Source organism: Acanthaster planci, linkage group LG01 (genome assembly GCF_054643075.1).
Source record: "Acanthaster planci isolate LZ-2023a linkage group LG01, COTS_SCS, whole genome shotgun sequence".
Taxonomy (NCBI): domain Eukaryota; kingdom Metazoa; phylum Echinodermata; class Asteroidea; order Valvatida; family Acanthasteridae; genus Acanthaster; species Acanthaster planci.
The window spans coordinates 11,596,516-11,621,287 of record NC_141777.1 but is presented as its reverse complement, the minus strand read 5'-3'; the positions used below and the strand labels follow the sequence as shown (position 1 = coordinate 11,621,287).

At 43.2% G+C, this 24,772-nt stretch overlaps 4 protein-coding genes and 2 pseudogenes across 4 annotated transcripts; 1 reads left to right on the top strand and 5 right to left on the bottom strand.

Moving 5' to 3' along the window:
* The first annotated feature begins 1,836 nt into the window (after window positions 1-1,836).
* On the top strand, window positions 1,837-6,980 carry LOC147800354 (protein SPATA45 homolog). The gene is made up of 2 exons (XM_087147494.1): window positions 1,837-2,110; window positions 3,694-6,980. Exons 1-2 carry the CDS (start codon window positions 1,852-1,854, stop codon window positions 3,714-3,716), a joined length of 282 nt encoding a protein of 93 aa, XP_087003620.1. The 5' UTR covers window positions 1,837-1,851; the 3' UTR covers window positions 3,717-6,980.
* Window positions 6,981-8,003: 1,023 nt separating this feature from the next.
* Window positions 8,004-13,085, bottom strand: LOC147800353 (uncharacterized). Its single transcript, XM_087143683.1, has 2 exons — window positions 13,046-13,085; window positions 8,004-12,015 (listed from the first exon to the last, which is right to left on the bottom strand). Exons 1-2 carry the CDS (start codon window positions 13,083-13,085, stop codon window positions 11,303-11,305), a joined length of 753 nt encoding a protein of 250 aa, XP_086999809.1. The 3' UTR covers window positions 8,004-11,302.
* Window positions 13,086-13,120: 35 nt separating this feature from the next.
* Window positions 13,121-15,241, bottom strand: LOC147800352 (uncharacterized; annotated as a pseudogene).
* Window positions 15,242-15,650: 409 nt separating this feature from the next.
* LOC147800351 (uncharacterized) lies at window positions 15,651-18,146 on the bottom strand. The gene is made up of 2 exons (XM_087143639.1): window positions 18,107-18,146; window positions 15,651-17,190 (listed from the first exon to the last, which is right to left on the bottom strand). Exons 1-2 carry the CDS (start codon window positions 18,144-18,146, stop codon window positions 16,793-16,795), a joined length of 438 nt encoding a protein of 145 aa, XP_086999765.1. The 3' UTR covers window positions 15,651-16,792.
* Window positions 18,147-18,181: 35 nt separating this feature from the next.
* Window positions 18,182-20,677, bottom strand: LOC147800350 (uncharacterized). Its single transcript, XM_087143623.1, has 2 exons — window positions 20,638-20,677; window positions 18,182-19,721 (listed from the first exon to the last, which is right to left on the bottom strand). Exons 1-2 carry the CDS (start codon window positions 20,675-20,677, stop codon window positions 19,324-19,326), a joined length of 438 nt encoding a protein of 145 aa, XP_086999749.1. The 3' UTR covers window positions 18,182-19,323.
* An 823-nt stretch (window positions 20,678-21,500) lies between these two features.
* Window positions 21,501-22,843, bottom strand: LOC147800349 (uncharacterized; annotated as a pseudogene).
* Window positions 22,844-24,772: the final 1,929 nt, after the last annotated feature.

Genomic DNA, 24,772 nt, shown 5'->3' with positions numbered 1-24,772 from the left:
GCTATTGCAGTGTCGAGTCTTTGTCCTGCTGTCGCCTCACATTTGTGGAAAATAGACGCACCCTTACAGACGTCGCCCTGTTCCTACAGACTCATTAAAAATGTCTGTAGACCGACAATAGAGGCTGCAAGAACGTAGTCTCTATGCTCGAGTTCGGGTGTCCTGTTCTTCGCGTTCTCGCGCTCGAACGGCGGGAACACGACTCAAGAACAATGTTCTCGGAACAGAAGCACACACCACCTTGTCGTCAGGTTTTTACAGGAACACACGGGAGAACTCGTGAGATTTTTATTTTTGAACCAGCCGCCAAAAATAGCGAAATGGTTCACAAAGCCAGAGACACTTCTTTGTTATTTTCCATAACAAAGAAATAAATGTTCCTTTTTAAACAGAAAAAACTCTGTCCAATTTTCTAAAGTTTACTTTGAAAGAACGTACATGGATGCCGCCATGTTGCATGCAACAGCCAGCGATGACTGGTTGTACATTCCCGGCGTTCGAGCGTCCGACTAACGAGCACCAAATTGAGCTGTTCGTGAACATACAATGAAGCCGCCCGAACTCAGCCTCCGGTTGCACTCACAGGTTATTTATGTCTATGGTTGCAATACAGCAAATACGCGCCCATAGAAAACAGCGCAAAATCGGACCGAAACGGTGCCGCGCCGCCTGTTGACTCTCGTGGAGAGGTTGGCCTCCATTTTTCAGCAGCAAAAATATGCGCTCAGCTCTGAATGTAGCCGCCCGCCTCTATCCAAAATAGGCCCGCAATTTTGGGCTTTTTGTGAAAGAAATTCCCCGAACAGTAAACTATTAGTCCCAAATTCGCGATCTGTAGAAATATTTCCACGTTCCCTCCTGATTATGGCATGTCTTATAGTAATATCCCCGTGGGATCACAAAATATTAATGAGTTCGCGCGCAGAAATACATGGAACATGGTGGAATAGATAATACCCTAACTTCAAAACATCAGGAAAAATACTCACGAGAATCTCAGGCGTTTTAAATGCACTTCAAATTAAAGCCCAGTTCATGATTTTCAAATTTCCATTCATTAACCGATGACCTCTGAAGATATTTATTTGAATTTTATCGCTGGAATATTCTTTAATTGTGCATAATTAAATTCCTTATACCGAGGGGTGAATTTGGCCACACTTTTTGATTTAGTCACGGGCCATCTATTGCACAGACATATAAACGCATAGACCACCAGGTCCTATCAAAACTACAGCGGTTTTTCGCGACCTGCGCGGCGCCCGTCTAAAATCAAAACTATGAAGCAAACTCACCCTTCGATATAGGGAATTTACGCACAGTTAAAGAATTCCAGCCATAAAATTCTACGAAGCCATTTTGATTGCAAAAAAACCTCTTACTTAATCTGGCCCAGAGGGATTCAAAACAACAGTGCGGTTGGAACAGTTGAAAAGAAGAGATAGCTGTACCCGGCCGGGAAGAGCAAAAAAGGCGAACGTATTTGGGAGCACGTGTAAAAAAGTACCGGCACTGAACGTGCTGCCATCTATCGTTTCGCCTTTGTTTGGCCATACTAGTTTTTTTAAATCATGGGTATACGCCCAAGACTTGGCGGTCTAGACATGCGTTTTTGTCTGCGGTCTGTGGTACCAATCATAGACTTAACCAACGGGTTGTCAATAACGCCCTCTTTTGATATGCACGGCGAGGATAATGATCAACCGTTGCAAACGAGCGTGGGAACGGCTGCTATGTGTAAATAAAGAGCGTCCTCAATTGACAATATTGAAGCATTCACCTTGTACGAAGTTATACGTGTACGGTGTAGGCCTAGATTTCTTTCCCGGACTTTTGAAAAAGTTCTACAACATGTCCAAGAATACCGCCCAGAGCATTGACAGTCACCAGTCAAACATGTATGAGATCAACATGCAACGAGAATCGTGGTGCACAGTGGAGATGAATAGTCGGCAGGACTGGTGCAGAGCCGAGCGGAAACACAGCAAGAACGCTTTCAAAAGCACCGTGTTCAGCGAGGGACAGTCACAACCCGAAAGCGATTCCCGCTGTACCTTTGAAGTTAACGACAAGACGCACAAGGAGCGGAGGCATTTCCCGAACAGATCATGTAAGTTCTTGTGGAAGATTGTGAACTCGATTACCATACAAAATAAAAAGGAGCAAGCATTGCCCCTTTTCCTTCCCACAATGCCTTTCTACTATTGTGCAAAATCACCCATGCAGTATTTGCGATAAGACTCAGGCCTGGGCCTGTGTAGGCCGACAGGGTGTTGGTCACCTTGCCCCATTTGAATCTGAAAATTGCCTTTTGCCTTGTTTTTCTGGCCACTACATGTAGTACAAGCTTTCCGTGTCCACTTTGGCCCACTGAGTTGTCAGGTTGTGCTTGATTGTTTTTGAAAATGTTGATAGCAACGAGCAACGGTACGTGTATGTGCTTAGCTCTGAATGTAGCTGCCTGCCTCTATCCAAAATAGGCCCGCAATCTGGGGCTTTTTTGTGAAAGAAATACCCCAAACTGGAAACTGGAAATCAATCCCAAATTTGGGATTTATAGAAATATTTCTATGACTCTTGCTGATTTTGACATGTCTTATTGTAAACACCCCGTGAGATGATGAAATATTAATGAGTTTGCATGCAGAAATACAATGATTTGGTGGAATTCACCCTTAGCCATGTGACAGTGGATTTGACAATAAAATGGAACTAATGAAAGAAAGGATATAATTGATTTCAACTGTCATCAAACTTTCCCCCATAGTCTCTCATGGATCGACCCCGGTCTTTTCTTCCATTTCAGTCCTTCCATTTGAAACATTTCACGATAGGAGCAGTAAAGTTTTTGGAATCCGTTACAAACAAACTTGACTTGTAAATGAGACACGGAACACAAAATTGAATTTTAATTAAAAAACACAACAAAGACATCACCAGGCAGTGAGAGATCATCTTACCAGTGTGCACTGCCTGATACTTGAGATTGCTTGACATCACAAATGCAATATTCACATTATGTGATCAATAAAGAGTTGAAGTAAACCAAAGGTTTCGATAACTAGTATATTTTGATGCAACTAAGTATGTGCATTACAACTCTTTTCAACATAACTTCGCTCCTAAAGGCAAAGACCATCGCTGACTTTGCCAAATCGAAAGAATTAGATAAATTTGTTGCCTGGCCATGTTACTCTGTATTGCATTACTTTGCATAGGCTTGTAGGCAGAGATCTTATGGACCATTATGTACATGTAAGCTTTTCTTTGGCAAATTTCCTAAATTGGAATCTTTTGGGCATTAACCGTCCAGGTTGCAGCATCTGCCTATAAGTTCAAACCAAAACTAAAAGTAATGAAGTTTACACTGGGGGTGAATTGGTGACCTGTAGGGTGAAATGGGGCAAAGTGGGTATAGTGCAAATTAATTGAGGATAAGTGGCATGTCTGGGGGCACACATTTTTTCAGGGCACAACGAGAAAAGAAGTTACAGCTGCATAGTTATTATTCACAGATTCCAAATGGAGGGAGCACATGCATCCACTTGGCAACCCCCCTCCCGTTAGGGCAAAGGGAAATGGGGTGAAACTGTAAAGTCAGGTACTTCACCCACAGCTCAAGCCCCGTTGTCTCTATGATTTAATTGATTTGGGTAATGCTTATCAAAATACAGGTAATTGCTTATTCTACAGACTACAGCCATCTAGACATTTAACTGCCAAAGAAACAGTGGGCCATGTGCAACACTTAAGTGAATGGGCAAGCTTCAAGTCATCTTCACTGGACACTGGGCTGACGAACTGGTGACGAACTATGCTGGTGTGTGCTGACACAGAATTAAACTTTCTGCTGGCCTCAGGGTTAGTTTTTTGGTCAGTTTGTAGTCAAATCATCACAAGGCCTCATGAGACCATCAAAAGACTTCCTAAAATTCCAGTCAGGCTATTTAAGCGCACTGCAACAAGGGCATCATTTATTTTACTTGTAACTGTTCATGTGGACATCTTGACAACACTGATTTTAGTTAATTAAGGGGGTAATACCTAATCTCTGTTTGCTGCTGTATTATTATTGGAGGTCGGCTTTTATGACTTTAACTCTATCACTGTAGGTAGCTCTGGCCATACATAAGCACATGTACAGGGCGTACATTACTAGAAACTGGTTTCACTATAATTTTTTGTAATGCTTTGAAACACTGCATAACCATGATACAATCAAAGTGTACATATATTTTGTATATAAATTGCTTTTCATTTGTGTTTATTTTCTTTAAAATGCATCTGAGAAGCAATGTAAGGGGTGAGATTTGTCCAGAATTTTCTTGAATTCCAAATTTCTTAGCAACATTTTCCTGATTTCGGACTTTTCAACCAATCTTAATATCTTGAAAATCCTGAGTTGATCACTAAGGCATCTTAGAAACTTAATATATAAGCTGATGTGGAATACAAGATATGGGTGTTTTTAGGACGCTTTCAGGCAAACAAAAATGAATACTACAGACTCTATGCGACCCTCAAAACGTCTGGTTATTATTTTGTAAAGATTTTATTTCCTACAATACAATGTGTAAACAATGTACACATCAATAGCTGACCTTGCAAAATCTACATACATTGTACATTGTTTAAGCAAGATTGTGACAAGAGCATAGGCCTAGTATTTATTCAAATGCTGTAACTAATGTCTATCAGGAAGCCAATCAGCAGGCCTATTCAACATACATGGAGCAAAAGCTTAGCTACCATGCGGCAATTTATTAATGTTTTTAAAACGCATAGACCGCCAAGCCTTGGGTGTATACCTATGATTTTAAAAAGTATGGCCAAACAACGGCGAAACGATAGATGGCAGCACGTTCAGTGCCTGTCCTTTTTTTACACGTGCTCCCAAATATGTTCTCCTTTTTTGCTCTTCCCGGCCGGGTACAGCTATCTCTTCTTTTCAACTGTTTCAACCGCACTGTTGTTTTGAATCCCTCTGGGCCAGATTAAGTAAGAGGTTTTTTTTTCAATCAAAATGGCTTCGTAGAATGTTATGGCTGGAATTCTTTAACTGTGCGTAAATTCCCTATATCGAGGGGTGAATTTGCCCCGTAGTTTTGATTTTAGACGGGCGCCGCGCAGATCACGAGAAACCCCTGTAGTTTTGAATAGGACCTGGTGGTCTATGCGTTTATATGTCTGTGCAACAGGCAGCTCGTGACTATATCAAAAAGCGTGCCCAAAATAAACCCTCGGTATAAGGAATTTAATTATGCACAGTTAAAGAATATTCCAGCGATAACATTCAAGGAAGCCATTATCGATTGTGAAACTTCCTCTGTTTACTTATTAAATTTTGCCCATGCAGATTCGAAACAATTTTGCGGCTGCAACATTTGAAAAGAAGAGATCATATCAGCATTAAAGACGGAAGGTATTTTGAGAGCACATGTAAACAAACACATGCTATCTAACTGCACCACACGCAATTCACACGGAACGCACTTGTAGACTTTGCGTTATGTCTGTGATTGGTACGCACCACATTAATACGTCATAAGTAAAACTTATTGTGTACTATTTATGACACATTTCTGCCCCTCTCGCTGTAGGCAACGCAACTGTACGACGAAACGGTATGACGGCTTCCTTGCGTCGTGCCATCGCGTCGCATCGTCTCCGCGTCTTTATTGCCATTACGCGGTTTGTATACACGACGTCGCCTGTCACGTCGTACAGTGAGCCAGCTCAAGGTCAAACTGCGCCAAAATTGTTTGGCGTATTTATTTGTGCTAACATGAAGGTATTGGGGGTTTTATGACCAGCGAAAGACAATAGACATAATTCCAACACGCTGTGACGTCATTTAGATGCTGAATTTTTATTGGCTGAAATAAGAGTGCGTCTTTTATTGTGTTTTTGACGAGAATTTGAAAATGTCTTCTTTGATTAAGTTTTTAGGTATTTTAATTGTTATACAAATGTATGTCAATGGTTTATAATCTCATTTGAAGCAATGTTCATAATATTTTATAACCATTATAATTTTGATTTTGTATTACCACTCGATCGTTGTTTTCAAAATAAAAACAATCAGAACTGAACAAATTAACACATTTTACTCAACACTATGACAAAATATTTATTTTGTCGAGGTATGAAACCAAAATAAAAAAGAAAAATTGATTCTAAGTAAACATAAGAATTAACCAATAATCATTCATTTTGCGGCGTAACTCATTTCTACCTATTTGTGTTTGTTATTTAGTAGTTCAAATCAACACTTATCTTCTAAGCACGTCAAAACAAAATATAGTTTTAGGCAATATCGGTTAGAAAGCAGAATTATGCATGTTCACTTTATGTCCAGTCACATAGCATGGCGACAAGCGACGATTTGATTTCACTGTAATAAAATAACCAAAAGGCTGGCATTGGGAACAACTGCCAATCCGACGATACTCAAGTCATGATTGTTACTGAACGTCATCGTCAGTGCACTGGTATTAGACCTTACTTTTTAAAAGAATATTGCTACTATCCCTGAATGAACCAGGTTTTTCTTTTCGGACCATCTCACAGGCGGTGTTTGTGTATGTGGGTGGAGGGGGGGATAAGCCCCAAGAACTCGGCCGTCCCATGCTAGATCAATCTAAAACTCGGGGTGCATTCAAAAACATGGCGTTTGAGTGCATCTGAATTTTTTTTGGTGAAGTTTTTTAGAAGCTGTATTTCAACACAACGTGATGTTTGTTGTTATGGTTTGCAACCTCAAGAGCGTCGGAAAGCGTCCGTTGAACACGTCAATGGGAAAAGTTCACATTAAATTTTGGTGGACATGTCTCGGGGGAAAAGGTGGTTTGCGAAAATCGTGAGTCCAATTTTCATAAAATTGAAATCGATGGGTTTGACAGAAAATGTATTCGCAACAACATCAATGAAAATGTGGGGGAGGGGTCGGGTTCCAAGCCGGCTGTGTAAAGGTCAAAGGGATCGGCGTTTACTTACTTGCTATACGGTAAACCTCGGCTAATAAGGAACCCAGGAAAACTTGACAATATGCTTATCGTGTCATGCATGCACATTACAATGCAGCTATACTTTTAATGGCATGAGTTCTGTATAATTATTATGAAAATTCTCACTTTTACCGCACCCTCCAGTTTCAAGTCACTAGGTATTTGTCAACCCACTTTTTGGTCCGTCCCATTAAAAAATTTGATGAAAATAATTAAAAATACATGTATTGTCAAAATACCAGTACGTGATCAGCGAGAGTTAAATTATAAGGGTGCTCTGAAGTGAAAATCATGGACAATTCGGCTCTGAAAGTGAAAATGGCACAAAGAACTCCGTATCAAAAACAGCAAGACTTCCCCAGCAATGATATCTTAAACTTCTCTAGTTCTTACTTTAATTGTAGCTTTGGTACCTTGTATGTGTATTTGTTTTTTCGGGGGAGGGGGTGTAAACTTGTGGCTCAAAAACGGTCAGAAAGTGAAGGGAGTCGGAATGTATCGCCCATCTCAAGTATATAAGCATACAAGTGTATTGAGCAATATTAAAAATAAGGCAGCACTTTAGGATAGGTTAAAATAGGCCCAAGTATCTAGCCAAAACCTCCACACCCGGCAACGGTTTTGGAATCAATCATGTTCGTATACAGTATATCCGAAATTCAGTGGTTATGTCGGGGGTGGGTAGGACCGAATGGTATTGCTGGTTCCAAATGTCCGATTCCGGGTATCAAAACGGGTCAAATTGCTCGTCCCTATGACGACTGATAAAATCAACGACAAGCAGAGGGCCGTTATCACCGAATCCTCAATTGCATTTGGGAGCAAGGAATTAAAAAACCAGAAGCGACCACGGTAAGTGGTAAAAATGTTACGAACGAGCTTGAGGGTGCATCTTTATATTTTCAAATTTTATGTACGCATGCATTTAAAAAGCATTTTGAAAACAACATAAAAACGGTGAAATGGTTGGGCGTGGTTTTTTGACATGACTGACAATTAAAACAACCACGGTAATACATATGTAAATTACAAGATAGTGGTCGTTAATGGAACTTTTAAAAGTCTCCAATTTTAATGTATGCGTTTGTAGCATGTGTCCTCTACAGTCACTTGTAAAACGGAAGGATGCAAAAAAATATCTTCTTTTCCAGTTTTGATGATTGGTGATTGAAGTTTTAATGCTAATTAATGAAAGACAAATGCTTTGTCAAACGTTTCATGCACAACGGCTGTTGTTACGGGGTCCTGTCCGTCTCATCTGAACTATTACATGTATACATGTTTTTCGAGAGTTAACTTGATACTTGAAATAAATACCACACTATTATACACACAAGCTGCACTGAGATTGTAAACAAATCTATTTACATCAGTTTGTAAACAACTTCGTAAAAAGGCTGTACACAGGCTTACACTGCCTGACTGAAAACGTAACATGGAAATTTGTTTATAAAGTGAGTTTAATGACAAGGAACGAGGTTGATATTTTCAGCCAATGTTTATTGTGTAGACAATTTCAGCTACGTTTGGCAGTTTATCGCATGTTGCTGCATGCATTATTATACCATATAATATGTTATTAATATAACAACATGTAAGCACAACCTTTTTAAAGAGTCATGCAATGCCAAGTTGGATGCTGTTCCTACAAATGGATATTTTTACCTTTCGCAAATTTTGTTTACTTTGGTAAATTGTTGGCGCTGAAGTAAATCTTTTCCATTGTGCACATTTTGGATGCACCAATTAGAAAATGACATCACAGCTGCAGTATCCTCATTTGGCAGGGAAGACGTGGGCCATTTCAAATTTGTTGAAGTGCACTTTTAATTTATAGGGCAACCTAAATGATGGCACATAGCTTTCTTATACGTCTAAGAGTTGTGACAAGTTGCACATAACATAACGTTCCTGGTGAAAGCTCATCATCAACTCTTTTTTAACGGGCGAGAGTGTGTAATTTCATAAAGTAAAGAAGCAGAGGTGAAGTGTAGTTGACAGGTTTGATGCCCTTTTTTGAAAGTGGGTATCTTTGTATGTAATGCATAGGCCTCATAAAGTGTATAATGTGTTAACCTTATTGTAACGTCCTTTAACGGATATTTGTAGGTTCCCAACTTGCCCTGAAAGTTTGATGGCAACATGGCAGACTCGTAATTATGGCGATACTCCACGCTTTTTCGGTAACACACGCTCTATAAAGTATATTTAGATCGAGAAAATAATAAAGCATACCTTTGTTATATGAAAGTATAGTTACAGTGACATTCGACACTCAATGCGTCTTGTCTTTGTTTTTCACGGGCCTCAACCCGCAAATTTGAACCTGTGCAGTAACGACATTACACGAAGTTTTGATGTTGTCAGCAAGCATGTATTTCTGCCAAAACTGGTTAAAACCTGAAATGGAGTTTGATCTAAATAATTAGAAAAAAATGAAAAAAGAACGCGCTCGAGACCACTGTAAGTTTTTGTGAATACTTGAAGATGGCGCAGTGTTGAAAGTGGATAACAGGGGGTTGGGGATTTTCCCTTGCGGGAAGATCAAACGGAACGACCGGCAGCAGAAATGGGAAAACCGATTTGTGGCAGCCATAACATTCTTTATACGTTCTTTTGAAAGGGAACTTTCGAGTGCAAAAAAAAAAAAAATTGCATGGCATTTTTATACGGTATGCACTAAATTAACCCATTAGCACCTGTACATATACACAATATTGATATCTGCTCATTAGAGAATATTGTGAAAAATAGGAACTAAAGGGTTAAATGGATATAAATACTTTCTGCAGAACAGCTTCAGGGGAAAGGTGTGCGAATAAAAATTTGAAAAGCTTTCAAAACGTTCCTTAACGGTCTGTCCCTTAATGTATCCTTAAAATCGCCCGAAATGGATTTTAATGGTCTTAGTATCAGGAAGGATTATGGCTCAGCGACTTGATATGCGACAGTGTAACTCAATTATCAAACCCACTAGAAGTCTGAAATGCGATGACGGGGATATCCAGCGGGAAGGGGGCAAACCGTTTTGTGAAAACTGAAAACTCCAGCACTTTAGAAGTATGGTAATGGCCCTTTTGTTGAGGATGTATTTGATCATTTAGTTAAAAAAGAACAATCATTCAAGAAAAAGAATCCCAATTTTACTCCCATGGACTAGAGAATGGTTTCCGCATCGATGTAAGAAACGCAGAGAGCAACGCAATTAAGACGCAAACCACAACGCCCACAAATGGAAACATTTGGTGCGTTCGATTAGCTTCCCTGAATACACCAGTGTTAAACGCAAAGGAAGCCTCGAAATGAGGGTTATCGAACGCTACAGTGTACTCGCCAAAGCATTCTGGGAAAAGGTCAAGTCCTCGCCACGTTCTATCATGGACGTCCATGCACGAACAGTCCATCCGTAACGTCATTACGCTCCGGCAACCTCCAGAGACCCGCTCGCCAGCCGGGGTAGTAGTGGCTGACACCAGGGCAAGCACGAGGATCACGTGATGGCTGAACGAACGCTCACGTGTAAGTTTGATTTACACGTGTAAGCTAATCGGATGCATCCATGATGTTGGTCTCGCCGACAACTCAGACAAACACAAACCAGCTCGCGCACGATCGGCAAAGTTCAGTTAGGTTCAACTTTGCTGACTGTCTGCGTCGAGTTGCCGTGGTATTCCCATACAAACACGCCTGCTGACATGACCGGCATACAACGATGTCCCTCTTCCTTTGTTTCACGAATTTTGCCCATTGTTCTCCTCGGTGCTTAAATATCACACCCTTATGATCAACTAAAGAGCTGAAGATCAATGAAATGCATGAAACTGGAGTACAGGTTTGGCATCATGAGGCCGTACTGTCAATCTATGAGCACATTTTTCGCAAAGAATCGTGGAGTTTCAGACGCCATTTTGTTCAACTTTTAGGTGTACATGTAATGACATGCACCGTCTCTTCCGTTCGTGTCTGTGTCTTCATGTCCTGGGGACCGTCTGCGTTACAAACGACTATATGGAAACCAGACCTTAAACCTAAACATTTACATTACCACTAATGAAATGAATTATCGATTGGAAAGTACGATTAAACAGACGGGATTCGGAAAGAAAGCGTACACATTGCTGCATAAAAAGATAGAATGGATCCACAGCGAGCAGACAATGCCAGAATAAAAAGCGGCACTGCTGATCAATGCTAGACTGTTATTTTACTAGGAAAGTTAATGCTAGAAATTTGAAATTTATACTTATTCACACTTTCAAATATAAGTAAAAGCAAAAACTGGAGCTGGCCCTCAATTAGTCAGTAACTATCTTGGCCTTTTTCGCATCTTCCTTTGTAAGAACCATGCGGACTTCTTGTTGCAGTTTCTCTAGACCGAGTCTTGTGTAAAATATGGGCACATTCTCCCCTTTGGCTTCCCCCGTCTCATCGCTGGGCTCTGCCCCATTCCCCTTTCCGCGAATTCGCAGTGCATAAGGGGTCCTTGAGAGCGATTTGACAGCGGGGAGTTCCGTGGCGGATCCGCTGCACCCCGCTTGGTCCGTTCCTTCGTTTTTTGGCAAGCTATCGGGTGCTGAATTGGCGGCTGATGGATCGTCAGGCTTTGTGACCTCGTCTCTTCCACCTCTGACCGATTGGAGTTGCTGCTGTCGGTGAGTCAGGAGCAAGCTCTGCTTGGCCCGCAGATGCGCAGGCGTAGTGACGACCTCATCGATGTGGCGCAGCAAACCACTTCGGTGCCGGTCCAAGCTCTCCAGTGACTTCTTGAACTGTCTCTTCTGGCGGTCCATGACGGCGGTGCTGTAGGCCTGCTCCCCGTCGATGCGTCCCATGACGTTGCTCAGCCGGCTGCGCTCCTCGTCGTTCAGCACGGAGACACGTGACGCAGTGCATCTGGTCTGACGCACAATGTTCATGTACTTGCTGTACGTGGCCGACTCTGATTTGCCGATGTTCACGCCGCTTTCACCACTAAGCGCGCAGGCCTTTAGAGGATCCACATACGTTTCTGTAATATGAAAAGAGAACAATCTAGTTTCATATCGGTGCTCACAAAATTGAATGTTTCGATCGTGTGATGCCAACCTTCAACAAATTGGATCCCCTTTTACCCTGCACAATCTCTCGAAAAACACGTAATGATGAGGAAAAACAATTTCTTCAAATAATAGGGCGACAGCAAAAAGTCGCCCTTTTTAAAATGTCGCCATATTGTGGTACTTTTTACCATAAAAAGTCAACCATTTGCAGGATTAACAATAATACGAATAATGGCGACAGAAGCTTAAGTACCGTATATATGTACATGTGTGTATTTGTGAAGCCTGCAGGATATGGGTCGGATATACCGCAAGATCTATACTCGAGCTCCACATGAAAAAGGAGTTACAGGTATAAAGAAATAATGGCTTTGGAAATCACATATGTGGTCTTCACCTTTTTTAACTTTCAGTCTCAATTTCAACTTTACCATCGGGTGACAGATTTCTCCTAGCCCTTACAACACAAGCAGGGGCATAAATCTGAGTTTGGGAGGTGGTGGCAATAATCCTAAAACTTGCCAACCGTGGAAATTTCCCCCGAAATGTGTATGTAATGGGGGGGGGGCTCTAACGCTGGGGGCGCTGTCGTCTGTGTGCATGTCGGTGTATGCAGTAGGTGCCTGCGCCGTTTTGTCAATTATGCTCTACCTGTTATTTTCCATGACGTTGGCATTTTCGTATTAATTCCTAGCTTCCTCTTTCATTCTTCGTTTCTAAAATTTTCACTCTACAAATCTAGAGAATGACCCTTTGGTACACCCTGTCAAAATTGCATAGAGATAAACCCCAATCTCCTCGTGAAATACGCCATTCATCAAACACACGTTAAGATTATTGCAATAAAACTCACAGAGACGACAGCACATACGACAGAAAGCAAAAGGGTGGATGACGATTTGTAAAACGCAAGAGGCGTTTCCTGCAACGGGCCGTGCTCTGCTCTCTTGTATTGCTGTTCTTAAAATATTAATCGTTTAGCAGGAAGAATTTGGTTACCACATGCGATGGAGGATTTGCCTCTTCGTTTGCGAGACATGATTTATGATCAATTCACTAATGTCTCTGCATATCTCATTACAACGCTCCTGTTACACCATTTAATCTATTTATCCTGCGTACAATCAAGGATGTACATTTGTTGTTACTGAAGATGCTTTTCACTCTAACGGTTTAGCAGATGGCATCTGAAATGCAACAGACTTGTACTTGGTATGCATTCTATTCACCTGATCGGCAAAGTTCAGCTAGGCTCAACTTTGCCGACTGTCTGCGTCGAGTTGCCGTGGTATTCCCATACAAACACGCCTGCTGACATGACCGGCATACAACGATGTCCCTCTTCCTTTGTTTCACGAATTTTGCCCATTTTCTCCTCGGTGCTTAAGTATTACACCCTTATGATCAACTAAATGGCTGACCATCAATGAAATGCATGAAACTGGAACACAGGTTTGCATCACCAGGCGGTACAGTCAATCTATAAGCACATTTTCTGCAAAGAGTCATGGAGTTTCAGACGCCATTTTATTTTAACTTTTAGGGTGTACATGTAATGACAGGCACTGTCTCTTCCGTTCGTGTCTGCTTTTTCGTGTCTTGGGGACCGTCTGCGTTACAAACGACCATATTGAAACCAGACTTTAAACCTAAACATGTACATTACCACTAATGAAATGAATCAGCGGTTGGAAAGTACGGTTAAACGGATGGGATTCGGAAAGAAAGCGTACATATTGCTGCATAAAAAGATAGAATGGATCCACAGCGAGCAGACAATGCCACAATAAAAAGCGGCCCTGCCAATCAATGCCAGACTGTTATTTTACTAGGAAAGTTAATGCTAGAAATTTGAAATTTATATTTATTCACACTTTCAAATATAACTAAAAGCAAAAACTGGAGCTGGCCCTCAATTAGTCAGTAACTATCTTGGCCTTTTTCGCATCTTCGTTTGTATTAACCATGCGGACTTCTTCTTTTAGTTTCTCTGGACCGAGTCTTGTGTAAAATATGGGCACATTCTCCCCTTTGGCTTCCCCCGTCTCATCGCTGGGTTCTGCCCCAGTCCCCTCACTGCGAATTTGCAGTGCATAAGGGGCCCTTGAGAGCGATTTGACAGCGGGGAGTTCTGTGGCGGACCCGCTGCACCCCGCTCTGTCCGTTCCTTCGTTTTTTGGAAAGCTATCGGGTGCTGAATTGGCGGCTGATAGATCGTCAGGCTTTGTGACCTCGTCTCATACACCTCTGCTGTCTGCGAGTCAGAGGCAAGCTCTGCTTGGCCCGCAGATTTGCAGGCCTAGTGACGACATCATCGATGTGGCGCAGCAAACCACTTCGGTGCCGGTCCAAGCTCTCCAGTGACTTCTTGAACTGTCTCTTCTGGCGGTCCATGACGGCGGTGCTGTAGGCCCGCTCCCCGTCGATGCGCCGCATGACGTTGCTCAGCCGGCTGCGATCCACGTCGCTCAGCACAGAGACACGTGACGCAGTGGGTCTGGTCTGACGCACAATGTTCATGTACTTTGCTGTACGTGGCCGACTCTGATTTGCCGATGTTCACGCCGCTTTCACCACTAAGCGCGCAGGCCTTTAGAGGATCCAGATAAGTTCCTGTAATGTGAAAAGAGAACAATCTAGTTTCATATCGGTGCTCACAAAATTGAATGTTTCGGTCATGTGATGCCAATCTTCAACAAATTGGGTCCTCTTTTGCCCTGCACAATCTCTCGAAAAACACGTAACGATGAGTATAATTCGAATAATAGTGACAGAAGCTTAAGTATCGTGTATATGTACATGTGTGTATTTGGGAAGCCTGCAGGATATGGGTCGGATATACCGCAAGATCTATACTCGAGCTCCACATGAAAAAAGAGTTACAGGTATAAAGAAATAATGGCTTTGCAAATCACATATGTGGTCTTCACCTTTTTTAACTTTCAGTCTCAATTTCAACTTTACCATCGGGTGACAGATTTCTCCTAGCCCTTACAACACAAGCAGGGGCATAAATCTGAGTTTGGGAGGTGGTGGCAATAATCCTAAAACTTGCCAACCGTGGAAATTTCCCCCGAAATGTGTATGTAATGGGGGGGCTCTAACGCTGGGGGCGCTGTCGTCTGTGTGCATGTCGGTGTATGCAGTAGTTGCCTGCGCCGTTTTGTCAATTATGCTCTACCTGTTATTTTCCATGACGTTGGCATTTTCGTATTAATTCCTAGCTTCCTCTTTCATTCTTCGTTTCTAAAATTTTCACTCTACAAATCTAGAGAATGACCCTTTGGTACACCCTGTCAAAATTGCATAGAGATAAACCCCAATCTCCTCGTGAAATACGCCATTCGTCAAACACACGTTAAGATTATTGCAATAAAACTCACAGAGACGACAGCACACACGACAGAAAGCAAAGGGGTGGATGATGATTTGTAAAACGCAAGAGGCGTTTCCTGCAACGGGCCGTGCTCTGCTCTCTTGTATTGCTGTTCTTAAAATATTAATCGTTTAGCAGGAAGAATTTGGTTACCACATGCGATGGAGGATTTGCCTCTTCGTTTGCGAGACATGATTTATGATCAATTCACTAATGTCTCTGCATATCTCATTACAACGCTCCTGTTACACCATTTAATCTATTTATCCTGCATACATTCAAGGGTGTACATTTGTTGTTACTAAAGAGGCTTTTCACTCTAACGGTTTAGCAGATGGCGTCTGAAATGCAATTGACTTGTACTTGGTATGTATTCTATTCACCTGTTCGGCAAAGTTCAGCTAGGCTCAACTTTGCCGACTGTCTGCGTCGAGTTGCCGTGGTATTCCCATACAAACACGCCTGCTGACATGACCGGCATACAACGATGTCCCTCTTCCTTTGTTTCACGAATTTTGCCCATTTTCTCCTCGGTGCTTAAATATCACACCCTTATGACCAACTAAATAGCTGACCATCAATGAAATGCATGAAACTGGAGTACAGGTTTAGCATCATGAGGCGGTACAGTCAATCTATAAGCACATTTTCCGCAAAGAGTCATGGAGTTTCAGACGCCATTTTTTTTTAACTTTTAGGGTGTACATGTAATGACAGGCACTGTCTCTTCCGTTCGTGTCTGCGTTTTCGTGTCTTGGGGACCGTCTGCGTTACAAACGACCATATTGAAACCAGACTTTAAACCTAAACATGTACATTACCACTAATGAAATGAATCAGCGGTTGGAAAGTACGGTTAAACGGATGGGATTCGGAAAGAAAGCGTACATATTGCTGCATAAAAAGATAGAATGGATCCACAGCGAGCAGACAATGCCACAATAAGAAGCGGCCCTGCCAATCAATGCCAGACTGTTATTTTACTAGGAAAGTTAATGCTAGAAATTTGAAATTTATATTTATTCACACTTTCAAATATAACTAAAAGCAAAAACTGGAGCTGGCCCTCAATTAGTCAGTAACTATCTTGGCCTTTTTCGCATCTTCGTTTGTATTAACCATGCGGACTTCTTCTTGTACTTTCTCTGGACCGAGTCTTGTGTAAAATAAAGGCACATTCTCCCCTTTGGCTTCCCCCGTCTCATCGCTAGGTTCTGCCCCAGTCCCCTCACCGCGAATTCGCAGTGCATAAGGGTCCTTGAGAGCGATTTGACAGCGGGGAGTTCCGTGGCGGATCCGCTGCACCCCGCTTGGTCCGTTCCTTCGTTTTTGGAAAGCTATCGGGTGCTGAATTGGCGGCTGATGGATCGTTAGTCGGCTTTGTGACCTCGTCTCATACACCTCTGCTGTCTGCGAGTCAGAGGCAAGCTCTGCTTGGCCCGCAGATTTGCAGGCCTAGTGACGACATCATCGATGTGGCGCAGCAAACCACTTCGGTGCCGGTCCAAGCTCTCCAGTGACTTCTTGAACTGTCTCTTCTGGCGGTCCATGACGGCGGTGCTGTAGGCCTGCTCCCCGTCGATGCGCCGCATGACGTTGCTCAGCCGGCTGCGCTCCACGTCGTTCAGCACAGAGACACGTGACGCAGTGCGTCTGGTCTGACGCACAATGTTCATGTACTTGCTGTACGTGGCCGACTCTGATTTGCCGATGTTCACGCCGCTTTCACCACTAAGCACGCAGGCCTTGAGAGGATCCAGATAAGTTCCTGTAATGTGAAAAGAGAACAATCTAGTTTCATATCGGTGCTCACAAAATTGAATGTTTCGGTCATGTGATGCCAATCTTCAACAAATTGGGTCCTCTTTTGCCCTGCACAATCTCTCGAAAAACACGTAACGATGAGTATAATTCGAATAATAGCGACAGAAGCTTAAGTATCGTGTATATGTACATGTGTGTATTTGGGAAGCCTGCAGGATATGGGTCGGATATACCGCAAGATCTATACTCGAGCTCCACATGAAAAAAGAGTTACAGGTATAAAGAAATAATGGCTTTGCAAATCACATATGTGGTCTTCACCTTTTTTAACTTTCAGTCTCAATTTCAACTTTACCATCGGGTGACAGATTTCTCCTAGCCCTTACAACACAAGCAGGGGCATAAATCTGAGTTTGGGAGGTGGTGGCAATAATCCTAAAACTTGCCAACCGTGGAAATTTCCCCCGAAATGTGTATGTAATGGGGGGGCTCTAACGCTGGGGGCGCTGTCGTCTGTGTGCATGTCGGTGTATGCAGTAGTTGCCTGCGCCGTTTTGTCAATTATGCTCTACCTGTTATTTTCCATGACGTTGGCATTTTCGTATTAATTCCTAGCTTCCTCTTTCATTCTTCGTTTCTAAAATTTTCACTCTACAAATCTAGAGAATGACCCTTTGGTACACCCTGTCAAAATTGCATAGAGATAAACCCCAATCTCCTCGTGAAATACGCCATTCGTCAAACACACGTTAAGATTATTGCAATAAAACTCACAGAGACGACAGCACACACGACAGAAAGCAAAGGGGTGGATGACGATTTGTAAAACGCAAGAGGCGTTTCCTGCAACGGGCCGTGCTCTGCTCTCTTGTATTGCTGTTCTTAAAATATTAATCGTTTAGCAGGAAGAATTTGGTTACCACATGCGATGGAGGATTTGCCTCTTCGTTTGCGAGACATGATTTATGATCAATTCACTAATGTCTCTGCATATCTCATTACAACGCTCCTGTTACACCATTTAATCTATTTATCCTGCATACATTCAAGGGTGTACATTTGTTGTTACTAAAGAGGCTTTTCACTCTAACGGTTTAGCAGATGGCGTCTGAAATGCAATTGACTTGTACTTGGTATGTATTCTATTCACCTGTTCGGCAAAGTTCAGCTAGGCTCAACTTTGCCGACTGTCTGCGTCGAGTTGCCGTGGTATTCCCATACAAACACGCCTGCTGACATGACCGGCATACAACGATGTCCCTCTTCCTTTGTTTCACGAATTTTGCCCATTTTCTCCTCGGTGCTTAAATATCACACCCTTATGACCAACTAAATAGCTGACCATCAATGAAATGCATGAAACTGGAGTACAGGTTTAGCATCATGAGGCGGTACAGTCAATCTATAAGCACATTTTCCGCAAAGAGTCATGGAGTTTCAGACGCCATTTTTTTTTAACTTTTAGGGTGTACATGTAATGACAGGCACTGTCTCTTCCGTTCGTGTCTGCGTTTTCGTGTCTTGGGGACCGTCTGCGTTACAAACGACCATATTGAAACCAGACTTTAAACCTAAACATGTACATTACCACTAATGAAATGAATCAGCGGTTGGAAAGTACGGTTAAACGGATGGGATTCGGAAAGAAAGCGTACATATTGCTGCATAAAAAGATAGAATGGATCCACAGCGAGCAGACAATGCCACAATAAAAAGCGGCCCTGCCAATCAATGCCAGACTGTTATTTTACTAGGAAAGTTAATGCTAGAAATTTGAAATTTATATTTATTCACACTTTCAAATATAACTAAAAGCAAAAACTGGAGCTGGCCCTCAATTAGTCAGTAACTATCTTGGCCTTTTTCGCATCTTCGTTTGTATTAACCATGCGGACTTCTTCTTGTACTTTCTCTGGACCGAGTCTTGTGTAAAATAAAGGCACATTCTCCCCTTTGGCTTCCCCCGTCTCATCGCTAGGTTCTGCCCCAGTCCCCTCACCGCGAATTCGCAGTGCATAAGGGTCCTTGAGAGCGATTTGACAGCGGGGAGTTCCGTGGCGGATCCGCTGCACCCCGCTTGGTCCGTTCCTTCGTTTTTGGAAAGCTATCGGGTGCTGAATTGGCGGCTGATGGATCGTTAGTCGGCTTTGTGACCTCGTCTCATACACCTCTGCTGTCTGCGAGTCAGAGGCAAGCTCTGCTTGGCCCGCAGATTTGCAGGCCTAGTGACGACATCATCGATGTGGCGCAGCAAACCACTTCGGTGCCGGTCCAAGCTCTCCAGTGACTTCTTGAACTGTCTCTTCTGGCGGTCCATGACGGCGGTGCTGTAGGCCTGCTCCCCGTCGATGCGCCGCATGACGTTGCTCAGCCGGCTGCGCTCCACGTCGTTCAGCACAGAGACACGTGACGCAGTGCGTCTGGTCTGACGCACAATGTTCATGTACTTGCTGTACGTGGCCGACTCTGATTTGCCGATGTTCACGCCGCTTTCACCACTAAGCACGCAGGCCTTGAGAGGATCCAGATAAGTTCCTGTAATGTGAAAAGAGAACAATATAGTTTCATATCGGTGCTCACAAAATTGAATGTTTCGGTCATGTGATGCCAACCTTCAACAAATTGGGTCCTCTTTTGCCCTGCACAATCTCTCGAAAAACACGTAACGATGAGTATAATTCGAATAATAGCGACAGAAGCTTAAGTATCGTGTATATGTACATGTGTGTATTTGGGAAGCCTGCAGGATATGGGTCGGATATACCGCAAGATCTATACTCGAGCTCCACATGAAAAAAGAGTTACAGGTATAAAGAAATAATGGCTTTGCAAATCACATATGTGGTCTTCACCTTTTTTAACTTTCAGTCTCAATTTCAACTTTACCATCGGGTGACAGATTTCTCCTAGCCCTTACAACACAAGCAGGGGCATAAATCTGAGTTTGGGAGGTGGTGGCAATAATCCTAAAACTTGCCAACCGTGGAAATTTCCCCCGAAATGTGTATGTAATGGGGGGGCTCTAACGCTGGGGGCGCTGTCGTCTGTGTGCATGTCGGTGTATGCAGTAGTTGCCTGCGCCGTTTTGTCAATTATGCTCTACCTGTTATTTTCCATGACGTTGGCATTTTCGTATTAATTCCTAGCTTCCTCTTTCATTCTTCGTTTCTAAAATTTTCACTCTACAAATCTAGAGAATGACCCTTTGGTACACCCTGTCAAAATTGCATAGAGATAAACCCCAATCTCCTCGTGAAATACGCCATTCGTCAAACACACGTTAAGATTATTGCAATAAAACTCACAGAGACGACAGCACACACGACAGAAAGCAAAGGGGTGGATGACGATTTGTAAAACGCAAGAGGCGTTTCCTGCAACGGGCCGTGCTCTGCTCTCTTGTATTGCTGTTCTTAAAATATTAATCGTTTAGCAGGAAGAATTTGGTTACCACATGCGATGGAGGATTTGCCTCTTCGTTTGCGAGACATGATTTATGATCAATTCACTAATGTCTCTGCATATCTCATCACAACGCTCCTGTTACACCATTTAATCTATTTATCCTGCGTACAATCAAGGATGTACATTTGTTGTTACTAAAGATGCTTTTCACTCTAACGGTTTAGCAGATGGCATCTGAAATGCAATAGACTTGTACTTGGTATGCATTCTATTCACCTGATCGGCAAAGTTCAGCTAGGCTCAACTTTGCCGACTGTCTGCGTCGAGTTGCCGTGGTATTCCCATACAAACACGCCTGCTGACATGACCGGCATACAACGATGTCCCTCTTCCTTTGTTTCACGAATTTTGCCCATTTTCTCCTCGGTGCTTAAGTATTACACCCTTATGATCAACTAAATGGCTGACCATCAATGAAATGCATGAAACTGGAACACAGGTTTGCATCACCAGGCGGTACAGTCAATCTATAAGCACATTTTCTGCAAAGAGTCATGGAGTTTCAGACGCCATTTTATTTTAACTTTTAGGGTGTACATGTAATGACAGGCACTGTCTCTTCCGTTCGTGTCTGCTTTTTCGTGTCTTGGGGACCGTCTGCGTTACAAACGACCATATTGAAACCAGACTTTAAACCTAAACATGTACATTACCACTAATGAAATGAATCAGCGGTTGGAAAGTACGGTTAAACGGATGGGATTCGGAAAGAAAGCGTACATATTGCTGCATAAAAAGATAGAATGGATCCACAGCGAGCAGACAATGCCACAATAAAAAGCGGCCCTGCCAATCAATGCCAGACTGTTATTTTACTAGGAAAGTTAATGCTAGAAATTTGAAATTTATTCACACTTTCAAATATAACTAAAAGCAAAAACTGGAGCTGGCCCTCAATTAGTCAGTAACTATCTTGGCCTTTTTCGCATCTTCGTTTGTATTAACCATGCGGACTTCTTCTTTTAGTTTCTCTGGACCGAGTCTTGTGTAAAATATGGGCACATTCTCCCCTTTGGCTTCCCCCGTCTCATCGCTGGGTTCTGCCCTAGTCCCCTCACTGCGAATTTGCAGTGCATAAGGGGCCCTTGAGAGCGATTTGACAGCGGGGAGTTCTGTGGCGGACCCACTGCACCCCGCTCTGTCCGTTCGTTCCTTTTTTGGAAAGCTATCGGGTGCTGAATTGGCGGCTGATAGATCGTCAGGCTTTGTGACCTCGTCTCATACACCTCTGCTGTCTGCGAGTCAGAGGCAAGCTCTGCTTGGCCCGCAGATTTGCAGGCCTAGTGACGACATCATCGATGTGGCGCAGCAAACCACTTCGGTGCCGGTCCAAGCTCTCCAGTGACTTCTTGAACTGTCTCTTCTGGCGGTCCATGACGGCGGTGCTGTAGGCCTGCTCCCCGTCGATGCGCCGCATGACGTTGCTCAGCCGGCTGCGCTCCACGTCGTTCAGCACAGAGACACGTGACGCAGTGCGTCTGGTCTGACGCACAATGTTCATGTACTTGCTGTACGTGGCCGACTCTGATTTGCCGATGTTCACGCCGCTTTCACCACTAAGCGCGCAGGCCTTGAGAGGATCCAGATAAGTTCCTGTAATGTGAAAAGAGAACAATCTTGTTTCATATCGGTGCTCACAAAATTGAATGTTTCGGTCATGTGATGCCAACCTTCAACAAATTGGGTCCTCTTTTGCCCTGCACAATCTCTCGAAAAACACGTAAAGATGAGTATAATTTGAATAATAGCGACAGAAGCTTGAGTACCGTATATATGTACATGTGTGTATTTGCGAAGCCTGCAGGATATGGGTCGGATATACCGCAAGATCTATACTCGAGCTCCACATGAAAAAGAAGTTACAGGTATAAAGAAATAATGGCTTTGCAAATCACATATGTGGTCTTCACCTTTTTTAACTTTCAGTCTCAATTTCAACTTTACCATCCGGTGACAGATTTCTCCTAGCCCTTACAACACAAGCAGGTGCATAAATCTGAGTTTGGGAGGTGCTGGCAATAATCCAAAAACTTGCCAACCTTGGAAATTTCCCCCGAAATGTGTATGTGTATGTAATGGGGGGCTCTAACGCTGGGGGCGCTGTCGTCTGTGTGCATGTCGGTGTATGCATGCACGTATGCAGTAGTTGCCTGCGCCGTTTTGTCAATTATGCTCTACCTGTAATTTTCCATGCCCTTGGCATTTTCGTATTAATTTCTAGCTTCCTCTTTTATTTTTGTTTCTAACATTTTCACTCTACAAATCTATCGAATGGCCCTTTGTTACACCCTGTGAAAATTGCATAGAGATAAACCCCAATCTCCTCGTTAATACACCATTCATCAAACACACGTTAAGATTATTACAGTAAAACTCACAGAGACGACAGCACACACGACAGAAAGCAGAAGGGTGGATGACGATTTGTAAAACGCAAGAGGTGACTCCTGCAATGGGCCGTGCTCTGCTCTCTTGTATCGCTGTTCTTAAAATGTTAATCGTTTAGCTGGAAGAGTTTGGTCACCACATGCGATGGAGGATTTGCCTCTTCATTCCCGAGACATGATTTATGATCAATTCACTAATGTCTCTGCATATCTCATCACAACGCTCCTGTTACACCATTTAATCTATTTATGCTGCGTACAATCAAGGATGTACATTTATTGTTACTAAAGAGGCTTTTCACTCTAACGGCTTAGCAGATGGCGTCTGAAATGCAATTGACTTGTACTTGGTATGTATTCTATTCACCTGATCGGCAAAGTTCAGCTAGGCTCAACTTTGTCGACTGTCTACGTCGAGTTGCCGTGGTATTCCCATACAAACACGCCTGCTGACATGACCGGCATACAACGATGTCCCTCTTCCTTTGTTTCACGAATTTTGCCCATTTTCTCGTCGGTGCTTAAATATCACACCCTTATGATCAACTAAATAGCTGACCATCAATGAAATGCATGAAACTGGAGTACAGGTTTGGCTTCATGAGGCCGTACTGTCAATCTATGAGCACATTTTCCGCAAAGAATCATGGAGTTTCAGACGCCATTTTGTTTCAAGTTTTGGGTGTACATGTAATGACATGCACCGTCTCTTCCGTTTGTGTCTGCGTCTTTATGTCTTGGGGACCGTCTACGTTACAAACGACCATATGGAAACCAGACTTTAAACCTAAACATGTACATTACCACTACTGAAATGAATTAGCGGTTGGAAAGTACGGTTAAACGGATGGGATTCGGAAAGAAAGCGTACATATTGCTGCATAAAAAGATAGAATGGATCCACAGCGAAAAGACAATGCCAGAATAAAAAGCGGCCCTGCCAATTAATGCCAGACTGTTATTTTACTAGGAAAGTTAATGCTACAAATTAGAAGTTTATATTTTTTCACACTTTCAAATATAACTAAAAGCAAAAACTGGAGCTGGCCCTCAATTAGTCAGTAACTATTTTGGCCTTTTATGCATCTTCCTTTGTATTAACCATGCGGACTTCTTCTTGCAGTTTCTCTGGACCGAGTCTTGTGTAAAATATGGGCACATTCTCCCCTTCGGCTTCCCCCGTCTCTTCGCTGGGTTCTGCCCCAGTCCCCTCACCGCGAATTCGCAGTGCATAAGGGTCCTTGAGAGCGATTTGACAGCGGGGAGTTCCGTGGCGGATCCGCTGCACCCCACCTGGTCCGTCCCTTCGTTTTTTGGCAAGCTATCGGGTGCTGAATTGGCGGCTGATGGATCGTTAGTCGGCTTTGTGACCTGGTTTCTTACACCTCTGACCAAATGGAGTTGCTGCTGTCGGCGAGTCAGGGGCAAGCTCTGCTTGGCCCGCAGATGTGCAGGCGAAGTGACGACCTCATCGATGTGGCGCAGCAAACCACTTCGGTGCCGGTCCTAGCTCTCCAGTGACTTCTTGAACTGTCTCTTCTGGCGGTCCATGACGGCGGTGCTGTAGGCCCGCTCCCCGTCGATGCGCCGCATGACGTTGCTCAGCCGGCTACGCTCCACGTCGTTCAGCACAGAGACACGTGACGCAGTGCGTCTGGTCTGACGCACAATGTTCATGTACTTTGCTGTACGTGGCCGACTCTGATTTGCCGATGTTCACGCCGCTTTCACCAC

Excerpts from the sequence above, each read along its gene's own strand:
- LOC147800354 (XM_087147494.1), top strand. The coding sequence starts at position 1,852 with ATGTCCAAGAATACCGCCCAGAGCATTGACAGTCACCAGTCAAACATG. Across the intron at positions 2,111-3,693 it reads GCATTTCCCGAACAGATCAT|ACTACAGCCATCTAGACATT; the intron begins GTAAGTTCTTGT and ends CTTATTCTACAG.
- LOC147800353 (XM_087143683.1), bottom strand. The coding sequence starts at position 13,085 with ATGTCTCGCAAACGAAGAGGCAAATCCTCCATCGCATGTG. Across the intron at positions 12,016-13,045 it reads CAAATCCTCCATCGCATGTG|AAACGTATGTGGATCCTCTA; the intron begins GTAACCAAATTC and ends TTCATATTACAG.
- LOC147800351 (XM_087143639.1), bottom strand. The coding sequence starts at position 18,146 with ATGTCTCGCAAACGAAGAGGCAAATCCTCCATCGCATGTG. Across the intron at positions 17,191-18,106 it reads CAAATCCTCCATCGCATGTG|GAACTTATCTGGATCCTCTC; the intron begins GTAACCAAATTC and ends TTCACATTACAG.
- LOC147800350 (XM_087143623.1), bottom strand. The coding sequence starts at position 20,677 with ATGTCTCGCAAACGAAGAGGCAAATCCTCCATCGCATGTG. Across the intron at positions 19,722-20,637 it reads CAAATCCTCCATCGCATGTG|GAACTTATCTGGATCCTCTC; the intron begins GTAACCAAATTC and ends TTCACATTACAG.